We start from the raw sequence: 15,929 nt of genomic DNA on the forward strand, positions 1-15,929 counted from the left end.
AAACGAGATAATAATCATATGCGGTGAACAAACACCCAGATCCCGGATTCATCAAACGACTTAAATAAAAAACCCAAATGCCGGGGGTTTGGTGGCGCAGGGGGAGCACCCATGTTCTGTGGGGCACGTAGCACTGTCCCCAACGTCTCTACTAGGTCCCAGGGATGCGCCCATCACTGTCACCACCATCCACGTGTCCCAAGGACCATTTGTCCCCCGACATCCCGCTGTACTCACAACCGATGCTCAGGATGCACCTCCCAGCCCCAGCAAAGCCTCGGTTGCTATTCCTCCTCCCACCCACACAGCTTCGAGTTACTACAGTTATTCCTTTTTGTTTGTCTTGTATAATTATAGATCCTTAGGAAAAGTATCAGTTGGGAAGTTTACACGCAGTAGAAGGGAATTTATTGCTCGGTACCAACCCAAGACATCAATATACAACCAAGTCCTGAACACGGCAACGCGAACACCCACTGCCCTATAGATCCTTCTGCAGGAAATCCTGCAGGTTTAAGGAGCTGCTGTGTTCTGCCAGATAAATAAGACGCACTAAAAAAAATACCCTCAAAAGGTGTTTACACAATCAGCTGTACCGGGTCCAAAGAAACCATTAGCGTCAATCACAAAATCGGATGCGTTCCCAGGGCAAGATGCCACCAGCCCGGAGCGGGACGAGGATGTTGGTGTGTTGTGGATCTCAGCAAGTGCCACATGCCCGCGGGTGGCACTTCCAGCAGCTCGTTCCTCCCCCCACGTAGACATCCCCAAAGTCTGGAGGTGATGGGGGAGCTGGGGTGATACCCTTGGGTGCCCTGGGGACGTGTCCCATCCTGCTCCATTGCAGGAATTCCCCATTTCAAGCCAGAGGTTTAAAGCAGAAAGGAAGCAGAGAGAACCATCGATGTGATATTTTGCAGAGGCCCCTCAGCATTTCCAGTAATCTTTCCATCCAGGGAAAACCATCCCCTGCTCCCGACCTTTTTCCACTGAGAAAACAGGCTCAGCCCACACACCCCCAGCTCTGCAGCCACCCCACACCTTCCTAACCAACAATATCGCTTTATCTCCCTCAATAACCAGCCACATTTTCCATTATTACTTGCAGCAACGGTAGGACGCAACATAAATTAAGCATTTAATGCATTCAGGCAACTGTTTGGCAAACCAAAAGCTGAGAAAACATAAGAAAAGCTTAAATTACTCACCAGGTAGACAGAGGGAGAGCAGCCTGAAGCCCTTGGGGATGCTGGGGTTGAAGGGCCACGGCCACATCTCTGCTCAGGTGAGGAAATGTTCTCCCAGGGCACCTTGCAAAGGGCACAGAGGCTTTTTCTGTGTGTTTTTACTTTTCCTAGGTGGTTTTCCTTTATTTGGGTAGAGTTAACTCAGAGCTTTGGGTTTAATGGGATAACTCACAGCACCTGGGAGCACACAGCAGCTGGGCACAATAATTCCCTCCTGTGCGGACGCATATTAGGGCCATTTCTCACTTCTTGTGAGAACACTGAGAATAAGATGGAGCTGAACGGTGACTGTGATAAAGAGAAATGTAGGGATGCTCAATAGCCTTCATATAAACCAGTATTTAGTGTTTAAGAGGTGTGCATGAAGCATGTGACATACCCCACCTTTCAGGACACGTTTACTACACAGGGGAAGGGGGTTAAATATTTACTCCACGACGAAAGCAAATATAAACCTGTCACAAACAGTGTGCTGAGTGTAAATAGCGCTTTATCTGCTGATCTTGTCTCTTCAGCTCATCTGCTGGGTGAGACCCCCGCACATTGATGGTCCATTGCACCTTCTGCATTTCTCACTGACAGTAAAAACATTACAAAATAAAAAACAAGGAAAAGAGAAAAGGCAGAATAGGTGAGAAAAGGAAAGTCTTTGAATCTGCTAGTTTGACTCCCCATGCTGGTGTTTGCTGCTAAACCCTGTAATTATCATTATTATTCCAGCTGAGGGGCTGCATCCCAACACAAGTTCATCTTCAGGATTTTAGGTGAATCTGCACTGAGAATCAGCCCCTCCAGTACCCCCGGATCAGCATCTCTTCCAAACCTGCCATTTCCTCAACAAAACCCATCCCGCTCCATCCCCTTGTGGCAATTACACGAGGCTGCTCCCCAAATAATCCTTCAGATCCAGCTGTGGATCTTTAAGGCTGGGGATTTACACCAAGGAGTTTCGGGCTCTTTAAATGAGAGGCATGGTAAGCTGAAATGTGATTTTAGCCCAACCTGGTTTTCAGGCTAGACTGGGCACAGACTGTGGTTCTGCCAGGTTTTTAGAGGTGAAAAGGAGGAAAAGATGCAAGAACCAGGTTTCCTAGTGGAAACGTTCTGGGGTATTTTTTTTTATTGAAGGGGAAGGTAAGATTTACAGCAGCTTCATATCTTCTGGGGTTTCCCCCTTCCAATTCTGCAGGAAATATTAGCGAAACCTCAGCAAAGGTCCCCCCAGGGCCTTCACTTTCCTTGCAGGTGGGAATGGGCTGAACAAGCCCCGCTCCGTGGGTTCGCTTTGCAAATCTCCAAGCGCGTTGGCAATCTGAGCACGTTCCAAACCTCTCCAGCGGCTCCTAGAGGAACGCAAACCCGGTATAAAGACATCAACGCCTGCCAGGCTGCAAAACCCCTCCCAGAAGGGCTGGTTTATCTCCAGTGTGATGACGAAGGGATTTCTTCTGCCCCCTGAGCCTGCCAAGTGTTGAGGCAGCACTAGAAGGCACCATCCCACCATGTATTGCTACAGAAAGCCAAACGTGAGCCTAAAACAACAACCAACCCCAAAACAAATCAGAACACTTTATTTCCTTGAGCTCCAGTGGTACAACTGTAGCAGCATTTCACAAACGAACTCCTGCACTGTTAAATACACGTTTAAGGAAACACATTAAATTCCAAGGCAGGCCAAAAAAATATAATAAAAATTAAGAACTGCAGACAAAATTACTCATCCTCCCCCTTAAATAATATGTGCGTTTGTTGCAGACGAAGCAGCAGTACATGTTTCACATACCAGGTTAAAATACAACTTCAGACCCGCAGCAGAACTTTCAAATGCAAACGTAGAAGAGACCAGGAGCAACGGCTTTGGTGACGGGGCTTTCGCCTGAGGAATCCAGCATGACGTACAGCACGGAGCATTTTAAACACATGAGACTTCTGCAGTTATTAGACCAGCTGGGCACGTTCCAGCTGCAGAATGGGAAGGCTGGTTTGGTCGGAGGAACCTGCAAAGAGCTCTGTGAACATACAAGGGCTCCTCACCCACCCTCAGCTTGAGGAAGAACAAGTTCCCGAGAAAATTTGGTTGATAATTATGTGCTCAAAACTCAGGACATTTTTCTGGCTAGTGACCAAAAGGGGATGCTGCATCCCCATCCCAGTACGATGCTCAGATGGCCAAACCCATGATCACCAGCTCTGTCCCCTCGGCAAGTCCATCCTTCACATCCCAGCTACTCACAGGTTACTCCAATTAGGAGACTAATTTCTCCCAGAAGTCAGAAATATTAAAGCTAAGCGACCGGAGGAAGAGGATGATGCACTAGGGACCATTTGCCAAGTGCGACTCCAACCTACCGAAGCCACACTGAAAAGCTGTCGCCTTCCACCTTATGCTACAATTTGCCTCTTTAACATTAAAGTGACCCAAAATTTTCACCTAAGTGTTTATGCCCATCCCTGACGGAAATATTTTGTGCAGTTCTGGTTCCTGTTAGTGATTCTCCAGTTTCTAAAGTCAATAGAAAAAGACATCCAAGGCTCACAGACAGCTTGAAGCCCAAGGGCCAGGGCTCTCTCTGGCCACACCACCAACACCAGCGGCCTCAAGCTTACAATTTTCGTACACTTTTAAGACACAGGGTGCATTTGACACAGTGATTAATTCCATTTAAGTGACAAAAAGGCATCGAGAAGCTCCTTTCACCACTCTCAGCGGTACAAGGTTAATTTACACAAGGCACACGCAACACCACCCGGAGAGGTGCTCTTTGATTTACCTTCTCCAAATAACGGAGCAAAAGGATTAGCTCTGCTTAGTGTCATCCTACACAACGTGCCCGGCTGAGGGGACACCTCCAGGGACACGTGCCAGCCCAAAAAGCTGCCGGACCCCCCCAGGACCCCGAGCTGCATCTCCACAAGCTGCTGGCAAGTCTCAGGGATGATGGAGATTTGCCAAGTGGTGTCCTGGAACTTATACTTACATGTCCAGGTCCCTAAAATCCCCTTGTTGGCTACTGCTCACCCAAGTCACTGGCTAAAGGATGAACCTGGGGATGCTACGGGATGCTCAGGAGGAGCAGGGCACGCAGCAAAGCTGCAGCCCATCCCAAGCAGGCACAAAGCTCAGCATCCCGCAGCTAAAACCAAACCTACAGCACTAGGAACCTCTCTAGGCTGTTTGTTTCTCCTCCTCCCATAGACGAGCAGCAGCTTATTGTCAAACAAGGGCCGGGAGGTGGCTTTGGTTCTGCAGGTGGGACTTGCCCATGGCTGGTTTGGTGCTGCCAGGACACGACCCAGGAGCCCAACTGTGAACAGAAGCTCTGGTGCCCCCCAGGCTTCGACCCCCCCAGCCAGCGAGATGCGCACGGTTGCTCCCATAAGCAGGATCAGGGCCTTAGTGAAAAAGAAGTACGAATAAATTAAGGGAGGATGAAGGCTGTTCAGCTATCACACACCATTAAAAATGTACCTTTAAAACACAAAAGTTTGCAAAAAAATATTCTTCTTTAAAATCTATATATTTTTTAAAGAGTCTCCTTGTAAAAAAAAAAAAAAATGGAGTTGATAGTTTCCTCCTCTCCCCCACAGAGCGACCGGGTATTTTGGGGTGTCCCCATTCCTTCCCCCATCCCAGCAAGTCTCAAGGGGCTACCAAGGACATTGACACCCACAAGAGGATCCAGGCCACTGTCTGGGGGCTAAATGCTGTATAATTAAAGCCAATCTGGCTATAAAAATAAATGCTTTTCTGTCTTCCTTACACAGGATGGAAGAATTTATCCCTTCTTCAACAGCTTAGCATTTAGCTGTTATAGTATTTAAAAAACAACCCAAACGCCTACATAGAAAAATAAAGGATAAACATTATCCATCTATTTTATATTTATATAAAAAGTAAGTTCTGTGACAAGATATTTTGCATCTTTGCTGTAAAAAAACAAATCCCAGCCTAGGCTGTATAACCTAAGCCTTCTGTTGAGGAGTAAGCTATATCTTCAAACTTCGAGAAAAATATCAGTTAGCAATTTCACTTCTCCAAAATAAAGTTATTAAATAGATATATTATTATAAGTCTTTATAAACTATGTCATTGTTTAAGCGAGGAGGGGGAAGGGGTGACTGAGGACCACTTTAATCTTCCCTGGGGAGGGAAAAGCGGCTGTCAGCTGTGAAACCCCAGCAAGCTGGTGTGTCCCTTGGCAGAGCCCCAGAGGGGACACGGGGGCTCCAAGCCACCCTCACCAAGTCCCTTCACAAGGATGTTCTTTTCTCCAGCTTGTGCTTTGTGAGAAAGTACTTGAAGAACTCATACACGGACCAGGCGATGGCTGTTGAAGGCATCTGGTAGATGACACGCGCCTGGACCCCCCTGAAATACCCCGAGACGCCCCCCAGCTGATAGACAGTCTTGAAGGCGTTGACCATGCCCGAGAGGTGCCCGCTGATGTTCACCGAGCTCAGCGCCGTGTTCTCCTGGGTGTTGAGCAGGGTCTTGCAGACGTCCAAGGGGGTGGTGGCGGCGGCGGCCACGGCCCCCGCGATGGCACCGGAGACGATGTGGGACCGAGGGTTGTAGTCCCGGCGGGGGTTGATCTGCTCCTGCATGAACTCGTAGGTGATGAAGTGAATGGCCTGGAAGGGGACGTTCATGGTGAGCTGGGTGGTGTAGCTGCGGTAGAAGGCACCGAATCCCTCCGTCCTCTGCACTGTCCTGATGCAGGACAGGACGGACTTGTAGGGCGAGTTGAACATCTGCATCCGCTGCTTCACCACTGGCCGCGGGACAGACGGCACCGGGCAGGACAGACACGGGGACATAACGACTCATGAGCCACGGCACAACTTCCCTGGTCATTGCAACACCCAGCACCAAGTCCCAACCATCCAAAGCCAACCTCCCCTGCCAACCCCAATCTGCTACAACAAATCAGGCAGCCACGAGCTCCCTATCGACAGGATTTCACCATTTTACACCCTCTGCTTCCCTCAGCCTGCCCATTGCCCCCAAAAACCTCAACGCAACAAGCGAGAGAAGCAGGTGAGAGCTGGTCCCACCACTCTCCGCTTCCACAGGCTAATGCACTCCTCTCCTCAAGCCTAATTAGGCACCTTTAATTCTAGAAAGGCATTATATCAGCCTGATAAGGACTTTTGGATGCATCTGTAAGGATGCAGAGCTTGTGTGGAAAAATTGGTATACCAAGAGGACAAGGGCAGAAAGGTGATTAAATAACTATGGGAAGTGTGACAGACCCCAATGACATGGAACAGCTCCCACTGACTTACGCAAAAGGTCAATTAATTTATGTAGTCAGCGCAGGGCATTACCTTCAGCAGGATTCATCACGGCGTCGTGGAGCAGCGTGGCCACGCTCCCAGCTATACCTGCAAGAAACAAAAGCAACCTTCAAAAAAATAACATTCAGAAGCCATAGGGTTGCGTGGGCATCGATATCTGCGGAGGCAGCAGCCGATGGCACCGGACCCCACGTGCCCCCAGCATCCCGGTACCACCAGCTCCACAACAAACCCACGGGAGCATCCAGCACCAACAGCAGACATAAAACCACCCCGAGCAGCTCAACAGAAACCAGGATCCGCTCCACAGGATCCCAGCTTTGCTACTCCCGACAGCGACTCACAAGGCTTTGCCTACACAAGACACCACCGGCTTCGCTCAACCTGCGCTGGACCGAGAGGTGAGCAACGCTTAGAACCGGCTCAGCGCATCCGTAATTAGGCATTTTCATCCATTTGAACGCTAATTGCGTGGACTCTGCAAACATCCAGCCAGCCGTTAATGATTCTGCAGTTGGCTCTAGGATGGGCCCCTCCAGCCACACCTTGTCCTTTGATGTAGGTTTCCATGTCAAATTTTCTCTTGCCCAAATGACTTTCGGTCATTTCTCATTAACACAGCGCTTCGTTTTCCTGCTGGGACTGAAAGCCTGTAGCTACTTGAAAGGCAAACACACCTTCCTAGCAAAAAGCAGCAAGCCAAAAGGATATTATATACCCTCAAATGAGTTGGTGGAGCTAAACCAAGTGACTGCCACGGCAGATTCCATCGCGTCGAACACCAGGCAGAAGTGTCTTCTGCACAAACCCTTTTGTAACAGCCCGGCTCAGTTTGAGCGTTTCTGCTGTTACAGCAGAATTGCTGGATCTAAAAGCAAAAGCCTTCCTGGTGGAAGCAAAATCTTTCAGAAAACATGCGAGGACATAAGGATGCAGCGCCCTTCACCATGCTGGAGATGCATGGAACAACCTGCCCTGCAGACCTCAAGAGGTTTAGATGATGCCTTCAACGTAACGCCAGAAGCTGCACCTGCATCTGAACGCCTCTTTACAACGCACTGATGACCTGTGTTAGATTCATTTGATATTAAAGATATAGTGCAGAAGGTTAGACTTTGCTTTGGAGGGCGCACAAAGCGGGTGCTGAGACCTGCAAAACCCTGGGGCTACATTTGCATCTTGCATCCCTCCCATACAGGTATTTACAGGCTGAGCACAGCAAAAGATGCCACAAGCAAGGGACAGGCTGTTAATTGCAAGCTATTTTTGTGAATAAAACCCCAAAAATACCATTGGCCAAGTGGCTGTTTCCTCCATGCTGGATAGAATCGCTTAGAGACTTTTTCATTTTTTCATAGCAGGCAAAGTACATTGCGTGGGCAGGGCCGGCCCCCAGCATGGTGACATTAATCCCACGTAAAGGCCTCCAGAAACCCTCTGTAAGGACAATCTTCTTCAGAGCTTCGTACACGCTCCGGTACTGGGCTTTGGGGTCCGGCTGCAAGCTCTGCATCCGTGTCTGCAACAAAGCACACGAAGGGAGACGCCTCAGTTACCCGTCTTTAATGCAACAAGCACAAGCCATAGAGAGTTAAAGAGACTTCCAAGATCATTAGAGGGGTCAATAATTCGCTCCCATGCCGGGGCCACGGCACTTTATCCACGCTTTGCCTGCCAGACCAGCAAAATTAACTCTACGCTCCCATTGCGACACCAAAATGTTACAAGGCTGCTCAGACAAGCGCTCAGGGGGAAGTGTAACCTCTGCTCTTGTTTGCGCAGGGAAAGTACAAGGAATTAAGGTAACGCCGTTGTTCAAAAGACTCCGGTGAAGAAATACAGTTAGGTCTGTAATTGCCTCTTGCTTACAACACCGTGTCTGCCCCGGCTTGTTTCTATTGCAGTTGCTCAGCTGCTTTTGACACTTGGTGCTCGGAGTCAGACTGCTCGGTTGGGAAACAAGTTTCCTAGAAGGGCAAGGCAGGAAAAACAGGGTACCAGTAACCCCCCCATAGAAGGTGAGACAGGTAAAGGCCACCCCGTTCTGCACAGTGACCCACAGAATCGTAGAATCACAGAATGGCTTGGGCTGCCCTTCACCCCCATCCTCCTTCACCCCATCTTCCCTCCCACCAGGTTCCTGAGCTATAATAAGTGGTTCCATCCGCAGCTTCGTTCAATAGTCCTCAACGGGCTTCTCTTCCACGGATTTTTGAAGGTTGCGAAGCTTCTGGCATCCAAAGCGTCCTATTTATTAAACTCATTGTCATCCCTTAATTATGCACCGTGGGAAAAGTTACTTCTTTTAGCCTGTTTGAGGCTCAAAGCCCTTGCAATGATGACGCCACCTTTACAACCATCCCAGCGAGAGCGAGTAAACCTGGAGCATCGGGATGCTGAGCAGCCCCCAAGTCTGGTCCAGCCCATCACAACAAAAATGGCCTGAACAGATACAGGTTTTGGAGGTGGTTTCACACCTCGAAACACAAACACACAAAGCTCCTGGCAAAAGGCATAACCACAGGAGACGAGAGCTAAGCGACGTGTAACAGGCTCCATCAAATTAACGCTCTTTTATTAAGAACTGCAATTAAGAGGTTTGGACCCCATGAGCTGGGACGCCCCATGTGCAGAATAAGTCTCCCCCAAACATTTGGCAAAGCAACACGAGCAGCTCCATCCTCAGCAGAGATTCAACAGCCAGGACTGTCCGTGTCACCTCCGTGCTCCCTCTCGGGGACACATCCCTTCAAGCTTATTAATTCACTTCAGTAATTAACCAGAAGGCAATACTACAGATAAGCTTTCAGGCACGATTAAGTCAATAAAAGTGCTGCAGGTTTGGACCTTTTGTTTCCCCAGATCACTCTAGTTAGTGGAAACTGAATGGCACTTTCACATGCGCTTTCTGAGACCAAGGAAGAGATTAGAGCTGAATTCAGGAGTTTAACCCAGTATAATAAAACCGAGCTACAAAAGCAGTAATGCAATATGTGTGGCTAAGCCAAACAAATCATTGCATTTGTAGTAAAGATTCTAGAAAAGTCACATAGGAATTACGTGTGCCAAGTGGCTTAGCTCAGCAGCTTGCTGAATTTCAGACTTGAGCATCAGGTGGTGATCATGACGAGCCATCACCTACAACAAGGAATTTGGCAGCCTCAAGCAAAGCCTCCCATTTCAGAGCACTAAATGCTTGGTAACCTACGAACAGCACTGGGAATAAACCCAAAGCCTCAGAAAAATCCTCCCGTAAAGGCAGCAACACCCCTGAATTATCTTGCTGTTTTAAACCGGGTTTTAAACCCGGCTTGCAGCCCCGCTGAGCAGGTTTAAGGGTCTCGCAACCTTCCCGCCCCGCGGATGCTCATGCGGAGGGGCTGGATTTCCCGATGCCCCCGGAATGTCCCGGCAGCCGTTTCGCGGCCAGCGTGACTCAGCACAGCCCCGCAGGCTGGGCTTTGTGTGCCATAGGGTTTTGCTGGTTGTGTTTTGCTCTGCTAGTTTTAACTTGAAGGCAGCCTCCAGGAGATCTCCATCTCGCCCCGGTCTATTGCTGGGATGCCTTCGAAGCCGGTATAATTTTAAGCATGCAGCAGCATCACTTTGTCAGGCAGGTAATGAGGGATAAGTGCTCCTGTGGAGCAATAAATTACAGGCTTGGCATGTGCGGAAACAAAGCACATGGTGCTGACCCTGAGTATCCCCACCCTTACTGTGAATCAGCGGCTTTCACATGAGTGGATAAATAACAAAAATACATCATTTTTATTTTTCTGTTGGTCATCCAAGCCATTCCAAAGCTCTCACCGTGCCCCAAAATGGGTAGTAAGCATCTGTTGTACCCACCCCTCCCAATGAACATCCACAGTACGGGAAAGTGCAGAGACCTGGGGAGGTGTTTAAACCCTTAAACCTGCTCAGCGAGGCTGCGAGCTGGACTTAAAACCCGTTTTAAAATTGCAAGATAATTCAGGGACGTTGCTGCCTTCACAGGAGGGTTTTTCTGAGCCCCTGGGTTTATTCCCAGCACTGTTCATAGGTTACCACCATGCAGTTTGCATCACCACCACCGCAGCCTGGCCCACAGGCTTCCTCCTCTTATTAGAGTTGTGGACACAAACAGGACAAACAGCCTAAGGAGTGAGCAAAACCAGGATCTCCTGCAATGCAAGAGATTCAGCAAACAGGTTCAGCTCTGGGTTTTGTCCAGGATGGGTTTATCGTGGTGTGAACAGGGCTGCTCTGTGAGCTCTGCAGCCCGGTCACCTATCTGGAGTGTGCAGCTCCCCCACCTCTTCTTAATCAGCCAAAAAATACCTCTCCACCTACTTAGATTAATCCTCATTGCATAAGGCAGCGACAACCACAAGCATCCCGGTAGTCCTGGTTTCAGCTTGGGCATAAGAGGCACCACCAAAAGCCCCAAGTTCAAGTTCCCCAGGTTACCTGCTGTTTGTGGACCAGCACCGTCTTCATGGCTGTTGTTTGGGGGAGAGCACCCAGCTTTCTATCCAGAAAGGCTCTCCTAACAAGAGTCAGGTCCCTAATTCTGCATATTCTCGCAAAGGGTCACCGATTTGACACGCCGCTGTACAAACAAGCTGGGATATAATTTGCCTTTGTGTTGTTTTGTTGGTATTTTTTCCCCTCTGAACATCGCATGCGTTCCCAAAGTTCAGCCTGCCCGTTCATGTGACAGACAACCAGCCCGCTCTCCCCGCAGCTGACAAAAGGCAGGGAGAACACAATATGCTTTTGCCAGGAAATAAGCAGCATTTCTGCAGTGAATGGGTCAGATCTGGAGAAGGCTTCGCTATTGCATTTTTATTTTGCCGGGCTGTTTCGCAGCTCCCCAGCCAAGCAACGCACTTGGTGTGGCACCCACTTGTGTGTGCAGAAGCCCATGGGAGGGGATTGTGGGGCCAGATGGGTTGACCGTGACTTTCCAGCAGCCCGACACTATCAGCTGGAACAGGAGCAGCTGCTCCCCTGGACATGCATCAAGATGGGTGGATGCAGAACCTCCCACCGCCAAACCCAAGCCAAGGCGAGCGGCCCTAACCCCAAAGTCTAAATAAACCGAAGGTGAAGCCACCAAAACACCCGCTCCATGGCACCCAACAAGCCCCATCGGTCTTCTCCTCTCTTTTCCGCTCCCCTCCCTGGCATCGCAAATGTAAGCAAGATGTTTCTCCTGCCCTTCGCCCCATCCCAGCACAGGACCTCTCACACCAGTTAGGAATGATGCACGGTGTCCACAAAGTCGACTTGAGCCAGCTTAGTTAGGAGCAGCTCAGGTTTTATGAAGAAGCGCTGGAGGAACAAGGACTTTTGGTCATTTATGCAACCGCCATCCTCTGCAAGGAAGGGAGGTCCAAGCCCAGCACATCTCCAGTCTCCAGATGAGGACAAGAGCCTTTTTTCACATCCTCAAGGCAGCTACTTTACCTGCTTCGGGAAAGCAGCTCCAACAGCCTTGCAGAAAAGCCACCAAATGGCTCAAGCAAGAGGAGGCTCCAGGGGAGTCCTCCAGAAACTCCCCAACAAGTCCTTGAGATGCTGATCTCTCTGGTTAACGTGGAGACCGACCAGGCTTGCCAGGACAGCTGTGTTTGCAGCAGCTACAGAACAAAACAAGCCCCAGCACATGAGAAACACCTCGTTTAAAAACATCTACACTTCAAGCCAGTGTTTTCTGACAACCACAGCACCAAGTGGGAAAGAAAGAAGTCAAGGTGCAGTTAAGGGTGAAGCTGCAAGGGGGTCTTCAGCATTACAAGGAAAATGATGGGAAGGAAAGGCACCAAGCAAACCCGAGATAATCGCAAGCCTCCAGATGCAGCTCTAGCTGGTAAAACACAGCCTATATGCATTTCCCCTCTAAAAAAATAGCAATACTGCTGCAGAATACACATACAACCAGCAACACTAAGTTACAGCAGAACCGTGGTGTGCGTGGGCACAGACACCATGGATTTACACCCTCTCCCATCACACCCCAGCATGTGTCGCCCAACAAACACCAAAGGCATCTCTGTGCATTTTCTGCGCTGTGTCACGGGTGTATCTATGATGTAGTGGTGTATCTATGAACTCCACAGAGGTCCGTAGGGCTCAGTTTTCAGCGCTCGCCCCGACTCGGTGCAGGACACCGGCACCGCAGCCTGCCCTACCCTGACCCCGGCCAGCTCAGCCATTGTGCAAGTGTCTGGAGCAAACAATCCCCCAAATTAACGTATTTTTGGTTTCTCTTTGAGAGGAAATGACTTGCTGGAACCAAAACATTTCCTCTACGGCACGATGTAGCCAGGTGCCCAAAATGCCTCTTTCTGCAGCATCCACAACCCCATAAACCTCCTCCATGAGCTCTGCACGGCCATGACCAATCCCAGGAATTATTACCCAAAAAGTCAGGCTAAGGAAGGAGTTTTGCTGTTTTTCCGTGAGAGGAGAGCAGCACATTTCCTATTGAAGCTCAAGCAGTGTTTAGTTACTCCCATTACAAAAAAACAAAGCGCCTTTTTGGGGTCAGTTCTCACCTTTTGCCGCAGCAGACAGAGCAGCAGCAGCACCCAAAACCTGCAACTTCCAATGTTCCCCCTGCTCCTGACACATGGGGTGACTTTGGCCATGGCTCCGCAGGAGCTTTTGCACAGCCTGAGTGTTTTATGTGCTTCCCAGCACTTGGAGGCAGTTTGCTGAGCAGGATTATTCCCAGCATAAGGTATCGTCCTGCTGGCAACCACAGAACTCACTGCCCAGTGCAACGAGCACTTTTACCTTCCCAAAAAGCACCTCCCACTCTGGGAAACCGGGCAGGACTTTCGTTTTCTCCCTCTCTCCCTTCTCCCCTCAGAGGAAATGCCCTCTTAAACAAAACCAACACACCACGCCGTGAAGTCCGGAGTGATGACACACTGCTCCGACCGTGACTTGGCAGAAAACGCCGGCTTGGTTGCGAAAGGAGCCGGTGCGGAGGCATCGGGGTGGGCACGGACCCCAACCCTCGGGGGCACCCTGCTATGTGGTCCAGCAGGCACAGACCCAGAGGGAAAACACAGGAGCGTGGAGGATCTGTCAGGGCCAGTAATACAATATTGGGAGCGTTGGGCTTCTCCCAACCTTATTTTCAATTTTTTAAGCCTCCAGAGCAGCACACTGGTAGGGCAGAGGGAGGAAATACCCTTTACGATGCTTCCTACCGCGTCGGCGACACCATGAAGTCTTCCCTCGTGCGCACTCGACAGCACCAAGACAAAACTCATTAGTCCCGGCATCAAAACCCACCAACCCCTCCACGTATCTGCAGCCACGCGATCCCCTTTATAACCCTGGTAAAGCCACCCTCCCATGCGGCTGGGGTGACACGTGCGGTTGGGTTCACACCACTCGCAGCCATCCTGGCGTGCGGACAGACAGACCGACCGCTCTGTCCCACCCGCCTTCCCCTCCCGGGCTGGGATTCCAACGCTACAGGAGGGAAGAGCTGCCTGGGGGGCTGCAGCCCCACGCTGGAGGACACGGGTGGCATCGCGGGGAGCAGGGTGAGGACTTTGCTTGCTGCAGGGCCCAGCGCACACCTTTGCACCGCGGGTTGCGCAAAGCTCGCCGGGGCCGAGGACACCGGGACGGCACCCGAGGGGCTGCAGGGACGGCTCCAGGGTGGGCGCACAGCTCCAGCATCTTGGGGTGACACCTCAGGCACCCTGCACACCCCCAGCACCTCTCGCACACTCCTGGCACAACTCTGCTCCCCCCAAGAACATACAACCCCCCCGGAGCCCCGTGTAACACTCGCACACTTCCCCACTGCGCACCCCCAGCACCCCGCAAGGGCTCTCCCGCTTGTGTAGGCACGATCCCCGGTACCCCGGGCATGCACCCCCGGTACTACCGTACACACCCCCCCGTGCGCCCCCGGTACTACCGTGCATGCACCCCCGCAGACGCCCGGTACCCCGCTGCACGCCCCCCGTGCACACACCCCCGGCACCCCGCTGCACGCCCCCCGTGCACACACCCCCGGTACCCCGCTGCACGCCCCCCGTGCACACACCCCCCGAGTCCGGCAGCCGGCAGAGCAGATCCCGGAGATCCCACCCCCCCCCATCCACGCACCTTGACCGAGTCCACCGGGTACATGACCGTGTGCTCCATGATACCCGCCACCGCCCCGGCCATCATGTGGGTGCCCAGCGAGGCGCCACTGGGCAGGCTCTCGTACTCCTCCGTACCCTCCATAGGCGGCGCGGGGGCGGCGGCAGAGGCGGGGTGTGGGGGGCCGGGCCCCGGGGGCGCCGCCGCGCTGCCCCCCACTCCGCAGCTCAGCTCCATCCGCCCGGTGCCGGTGTCTGGGGGTCCCGGGGTGGGTACCGGGGGGGGCCTGCACGGGACTCCCGCGCCGCCCCGGCCCCGCTTTAAAGCCGCGCCCGCGCCCCGCCCCGCCCCGCTGGGCGCCAGCCAATCGCGACGCGGCACCGCTACGGGCCGTCTCCCGGAAGGGAGATTGGCGGGGACGTCGGCGAATGGCGGCGTGGAGGCGGCGGGGTGGAGGAGTATGATTGGCTCTGGCGGCGGGGTCGGGGCCGCATGGCTCGTCCCGCCGCCGTACGAGCGCGCCCTTTGCACAAGCGCGGTGCCCCTTGCACAAGCACTGCGCCCCTGTGCACAAGCGGTGCACCCTTTGCATAAGCGCTGTACCCTTTGCATAAGCGCTGTGGCCCTCGCAAAAGCACTGCGCCGCTTTGCACAGGCGCTGTGCCCTTTGCACAAGCACTGTACCCTTTGCACAAGCGCTGCGCCCCTTGCACAAACGCTGCGCCGCTTTGCACAAGCGCTGTACCCTTTGCATAAGCGATGTACCCTTTGCACAAGCGCTGCGCCCCTTGCACAAACACTGCGCCGCTTTGCACAGGCGCTGTGCCCTTTGCACAAGCGCCGTGCCCCTTGCACAAGTGGACACCCCCAGGCACGCACTTGTGTGTGTGTCCCCGGGCAAGCACAAGCGCGGGCAGGAGGGGGCTCAGGGTTCCCCCCGGGGCACCGTGCAGCAGCCGGGCCGGCCCCGCAGGGTGTCGGGGTGCGAAACTGCCGCCACTTTCTCCCCGAGGCGTTTTGCCTCCAATAGGATTTAATTCTGGTTGTGCTTTTTGGGGTTTTCTGGCTCACCCTGAGCCCAGTGCCCTCTCCCATCTCCCCGCCCTGCATGGCCAGGGCAGGGGGATGAGACACCACATCATCCCCCCTGCGTGGGCTTGAGCCTTGGCCTGGGCAAGAAAAGCCCATGGAAGGGCTCAGCAGAGTTTGCTGCCCCTCCCTGCAAAGCCTTTTTGGGATGATGGGATCCGCAGGGACCACCATCCCTCGCCACATCTCCTGTCT

The 15,929-nt window shown here is 52.2% G+C and overlaps 1 protein-coding gene across 1 annotated transcript; it reads right to left on the reverse strand.

Moving 5' to 3' along the window:
* Positions 1-2,796: 2,796 nt before the first annotated feature.
* SLC25A37 (solute carrier family 25 member 37) lies at positions 2,797-14,961 on the reverse strand. Its single transcript, XM_082072446.1, has 4 exons — positions 14,667-14,961; positions 7,836-8,064; positions 6,576-6,632; positions 2,797-6,019 (listed from the first exon to the last, which is right to left on the reverse strand). Exons 1-4 carry the CDS (start codon positions 14,880-14,882, stop codon positions 5,499-5,501), a joined length of 1,023 nt encoding a protein of 340 aa, XP_081928572.1. The 5' UTR covers positions 14,883-14,961; the 3' UTR covers positions 2,797-5,498.
* Positions 14,962-15,929: the final 968 nt, after the last annotated feature.

The sequence above is a fragment of the Streptopelia decaocto genome (genome assembly GCF_964273445.1).
Source record: "Streptopelia decaocto genome assembly, chromosome: 25".
Taxonomy (NCBI): domain Eukaryota; kingdom Metazoa; phylum Chordata; class Aves; order Columbiformes; family Columbidae; genus Streptopelia; species Streptopelia decaocto.

Bases quoted from the DNA above. Each gene is read 5' to 3' on its own strand.
- SLC25A37 (XM_082072446.1), bottom strand. From the start codon at position 14,882: ATGGAGCTGAGCTGCGGAGTGGGGGGCAGCGCGGCGGCGCCCCCGGGG. The intron at 8,065-14,666 runs GTGCGTGGATGG...GCTTTGTTGCAG, and splicing joins ACCCGGTGGACTCGGTCAAG to ACACGGATGCAGAGCTTGCA. The intron at 6,020-6,575 runs GTAATGCCCTGC...TCCCGCGGCCAG, and splicing joins CGTGATGAATCCTGCTGAAG to TGGTGAAGCAGCGGATGCAG.